This window comes from Lolium perenne, chromosome 1 (assembly GCF_019359855.2).
Source record: "Lolium perenne isolate Kyuss_39 chromosome 1, Kyuss_2.0, whole genome shotgun sequence".
Classification (NCBI taxonomy): domain Eukaryota; kingdom Viridiplantae; phylum Streptophyta; class Magnoliopsida; order Poales; family Poaceae; genus Lolium; species Lolium perenne.
Window position 1 is genome coordinate 220917391 of NC_067244.2, and position 5148 is coordinate 220922538.

The 5148-nt window shown below is 51.6% G+C and overlaps 1 protein-coding gene across 1 annotated transcript; it reads left to right on the forward strand.

Annotated features, from left to right (window-relative positions):
* The first annotated feature begins 403 nt into the window (after positions 1–403).
* On the forward strand, positions 404–2387 carry LOC127327329 (protein translation factor SUI1 homolog). Its single transcript, XM_051354106.1, has 5 exons — positions 404–560; positions 1264–1370; positions 1637–1848; positions 1940–1993; positions 2090–2387. Exons 2-5 carry the CDS (start codon positions 1334–1336, stop codon positions 2132–2134), a joined length of 348 nt encoding a protein of 115 aa, XP_051210066.1. The 5' UTR covers positions 404–560; positions 1264–1333; the 3' UTR covers positions 2135–2387.
* The last annotated feature ends 2761 nt before the right edge of the window (positions 2388–5148 follow it).

Below are 5148 nucleotides of genomic sequence, written 5' to 3' on the forward strand. Positions count from 1 at the left end.
GTTTAAGCTTGATTTACAAATATATAGTACTCTTTCTATCAACAAATATATAGCATTTACATGCCCGACAGCGGGTCAGGTTCAGGCTTGACTTTTTGGCACCGGGCTTTTTCTGGCCTTGCTCGAAGCCCAGCCCAACCCGAGTTTTGCCCATGCATTCGCATGTCTCACCATATTACTAAAAATGATGCTAAAAAACCTTAATACTGAAAATTAGCTTGACGATTTTTTAATTTTTTTGGTCAAACATAAATCTCCTATGACTATGACTCCCTCAAACTCTCATTTCTGGACGGAGCAAAAAAAGGAACAAAAGTAGTGAAACGAAAAACAAAAGTATTTTCTGGATGGGTCGGCAGGAATCGAGAACCCTAGAGCCGTGTACAGCCTCTCTCGGAGAGGCGGTTTCCCCTAATCATACGTTTCCTCCTGCTATAATTGGGCGACACCTCCCCCTCCCCCTCCCGGCCAGACTCATATTCGCCTCTCACCGCGTTCCTCCTCTCTCTCTCTCGGTCTCGCACCGCGTCCTCCTCTCGCGTCAGCTCCACCAGCAAAAGGTAACCAACGCCCGCTTTCCCCTCCCCATCAGTTCCGCGATCTAGGGAGGAACTCTAGGAATTTCCGATTGCTCGGGGCTTCCACGGTTAGCGATTTGCCGGATCTCGTAGTTCTGGCGTCGGCGTGGGGAAACTTTTGGTGCGTCGATTTGACGCGGTTTCTTCTGGATTTGGTTCTGGTGGCGTCTCGGGAGATGATGCGATCTGCCTCGTTTTAGTTGTTTGGTATTCGCTATTTGGGGAATCGATTAGTGTATACTAGTTGGCAAATTAAGTTGGGGAAAATCCTACGGACGAATGATTTATTGCTCTCACGATCTATGCTGGTATAATCCTTTTATAGAAGTTTGTTGCGATTCGTTCGTTTCCGCTGTTGCGGGTGGGAGAATAGGTGGAATCCTCGTCCCGTAGTGGTAGGGAAATGGTTAGGTGTGCTGCTTAATCCAATCTTCGGAGTAGTTTCCTTGTGTCTGCGTGGATACTGGGTAATAATTCGTGGCCCTCTGGATCTATTGGTCTGTTTTGGTCGATAAATTAGGTGTAGGCAGCGCTTTGTAGTCGGCTAGGCATGAAGGAGATTACTTTCCTAAAACTGTGAGAGGGCTAGCTTTGCTTCAGTCCTGCAATTACCTTTCAGTTATGTGTATTCTTAACACCTACCCATCATTGAATGGCATTTGATTGATACGGTGATTTTGTGCAGCGACCACATAAAAGACCAGCAATAAACTTTGATCTGTTCGGTGCCGGTCAAACCTCAACAACCAAGTTTCATGTCTGATCTCGACGTTACACTTCCATCTGCCTTCGGTATGCTTCCGTTACATCCATGCCTGTTACTGCTGCCTGTTACTGCTGATGTAGTAAATACTAAATTGGCATGTTATACTCTGGTGTATCTCTATAGCATGCTATTTCTGAGCTTCTCAAAACATGATTATTCAGCATGTTATGTCCTAAGCAAGTGTTTGGTGTTTAATCTGTTCCTCTTTCAAAATACCTCGTGTTGTTCATAGTGTCATTCGTATGTAGTTGAGCTCTACATGTTACCTAATACAGAGTCTCTTGCTTTGTAGATCCGTTTGCCGAGGCAAATGCTGAGGATGCTGGTGCAGGCCCTGGAGCAAAAGATTATGTGCATGTGCGCATCCAGCAGCGCAACGGCAGGAAGAGTCTGACTACTGTTCAGGGCTTGAAGAAGGAGTACAGTTACAACAAGATCCTCAAGGATCTCAAGAAGGAATTCTGCTGCAATGGCACAGTAGTGCAGGATCCCGAGCTAGGCCAGGTATGATACCGTCAGCCGTGCTTTAGATAGTCATCAGTTCTCTGCCGCCGATGTTGGTTTTTACTGATTAGGTATTTCGCTGTCTACACAGGTCATTCAGCTTCAGGGTGATCAGCGTAAGAATGTTGCTACTTTCCTAGTTCAGGTACTTTTGACTTCTCCCAAGTCCCAACGTGAAGATAACATTTTATCATTCTCATAGTGTATTTGCATCCTGACGTTGTTACCCTTTTTCTGCTAGGCTGGGATTGCGAAGAAGGAGCTCATCAAGATCCACGGTTTCTAAGTTGCCTATAAATGCTTGTATGCAATATTGTGTGCGCTACCAGATAATACTGGAAGCCTGAAGAAGCTTCGACTTGTGATACTTCTAGCTATTTCTTCTATATTGAAGACATAACGCTGTTGTTGCTGTTAAAATCCTTTCTTGCTTTGATGCAAGCTGTATTGACGCCCCATTATGCTGCTGTATCAGCACATCAGTATGGTTTGTCTGAGATGTTGCCGATCATTAAATAAAACCACCCATCGTTTGACTATGGCTCCGTGTTGCGTCCCAAGTTGTTTCTATGTCTTTCTGGTTATCTGTTGCTCTATGTTGTTATATATAGTTCTTTGCGTACCTTATGGTTCTTACCTTATGAGTTTATGCCTGGCTGGGGCTTATTTCTGTCTTCATAATTCTTCTTCCCTATTTGTCGAATCCAGCAAGTTGTATTGTAGCCCAATTATGCTGCTGTACCAGCATATCAGTATGCTTTATCTGAGATGTTGCCGACAAATAAAGCTACCCATCGTTTAGCTATGGCTCTGTTTTGCGTTCCCAAGTTGTTTCTATCTTTATGGCTACCCGTCGGTCTATTATACCTGTTCCGTACCTGATGGTTCTTATCTTACGAGTGAAAGCCTTGTTGCTGCTTATAAGCATTTTGATGTGCTGTTTTTACGATGATTGCGGTACAGTGTGGTGCGAAGGGGATGAGAACAAAGACGACGCCTGGTGTTTTTGGTAGTGGCGTAGTACTCCAGTAACACGACGCCTCAGATTAGGAAGAAGTTCGGCGCACTGTCCTAAGTCAGCAGCGTGATATAAACTTACTAAAGTTTTAGCTGAATATGACTAGTCGGCAAAGCAAGCAAGGACAAGTGAGCGCATCTCTCTCATCGCAAGGGTTATGCAGAGAAAGTGTTCTACTCCGTACCTGAATACGATCCCAAGGAGGACTATACTAGCGACTCGTAAGAGCATCTCCACTCGTCTCCGCGAACAGGCCCCCGACGTGCCATTTTTTCATCCGGACGGCGAAAAATGGCCCAGCCGCGTCCCCGGTTGCTCGTTTTTCGCCGGATTTGGGCTTTCATCCATCGGGTGAGCCCACGCCAACCCCGGCCTACTGGGGAGCGCTCGGGGACTCCGGACGAAGCGAAAGCGCGCGAAACGCCGAGAAATCTCTCCCGCGCTTTCGCTTCGTCTTCGCCGCAGAGGTGGATCCGACCGGTCAGCGACACACGCATCGTCTTCCGCGCGCACTAACTGCCGCCGGTCAGCTCGCCGCGGACGCGTCGCATTCCACGCGGCATTTATCGCCGGCACCAGCCGCGCCTATATACCCCGCTCCGCTCGCCGCGACGCGTATCCGCGCTCCACTCTCCCTCCACTCTCCCGATCCATGGCGTTCAACGACGAAGACGGCACAGCAAACAACGGCTTCCCCCGCCGGTCGCTCCACGCGTGGGAGGGGCACCTCCTCCACCAGGCGGGATACCCCTGCCCGTCGAACACGAGGCCTCCCGGCGGCGGGTGGCGGCTAAGTGCTGGCGGCGTACCAATCCCGCCGCCGCCCCAGGGCCACGCCCTCGACGTCGCCATCGAGGAGGCTCGAATGGCGATGACCGACGAAGAGCGCGCCAGCCCGCGCCACCACCCCGAGAACTACACGAGGTGGAACTCGTTCTTCCTCCGGCGGTGGGAGCGGGACCTGGCGTCCTACGACGGCCCGCCGCCTCCGCCTCCGCGCAACAACGCCGCGGGTCGCCGACGGTGGTGGAGCACGCCGAATAGGACGCTGGAGAACGTCCTCGAGCAACATCGAGGGCGGCAATGTCCCGGTGCTGACGATGCCCCCTCCATCGATGGCATCGGCCAGCCGCCCTCGCCGGGGAAACAGCTGGCAGCCACGGCGCATGGCTGCCAGCTCGTCGTCTTCCGGATCGGCGTCGAGGTCGCTCTCCAGGTCGGCGCCATCCTTGGCGCCGGTGAAAAAGGAGCCGGCTTCCACGCCAAGCAACCGCGCGCGCGGCGGCATCGTCATCCGCGAGCCCTCGACGGCACAAGGACGGCTCCGCCACAAGCGCGAACACGACACCTCCGGCGAGCGGAAGCGCAAGCCGGCGAAGGTGAAGGTGGAGGAAAGCGCCGAGGACGCCGCCATCCTCGAGGCCTTCATCGCGAGGTCCCTCCAGGACCTCGTCCCCTCTAAGAACGCCATGCCACTCGACCAGGCCTGCGCCTGGTCGAGGGAGCAGTGGGAGAAGGAGGAGGCGGAGCGGCAGGCGAGGCTCCTCGAGGACGTCACTCGCTACCGCCGGCCTGCGACTCCTCCATCCGGCGCCGCCGTCCCCGTCGTTGACCTCGAAGCCTCCGACGACGACTGGTACAAGCCATCGCCGTCCCCGCCTCGCACCAGTGGCCGGTGGGGAGACGCCGGCCAAGGCAGCAGCCAGGCGGCTTCGGCGCCGCCGCAGTTCGACGACGATGGCGGCGACGGCGACATGGACTACACGGTGTTCTACCGCCATTTCGGCATGTAGAGCGCCGTGTTTTAATATTTACAGTTGTATTCCCCTAGCCGAATTCGAAATATAGTCGAATTCGGCCTCTCTGTATGAACTTCGCCCTCTATATAGTAAATATCATTAAATTTAGTCTAAATTCGACCGTTTTAAGCCGTAGTTTGTCAAGTTTCCGTTTTTCAAATTTAGATCGCCGTCTTCGCCTGAGAACGCGGCTGGAAAACTACTCCCCACGTAAATTTCCCCGGATTTCGGCGTGGGGAGGGCAAACGAGTGGAGATGCTCTAATGATTCTGGTGGTTATGGTCTGATTGTACCTACACATACACTGCTTCAGTCCTTGCTTCAGTCCTGAGGAGCAGAATGTCAAAAGAACAAATCATCTGACGCTCTTGATTACCAATTGATATTCGTAAGTGAATAAGGAAGCATTCTTAAGTATCCAATTCTAAATAGTCATCGTTCTACAAACTCGTCAACAGTAACATTATTTTCAATTTGTTTTGG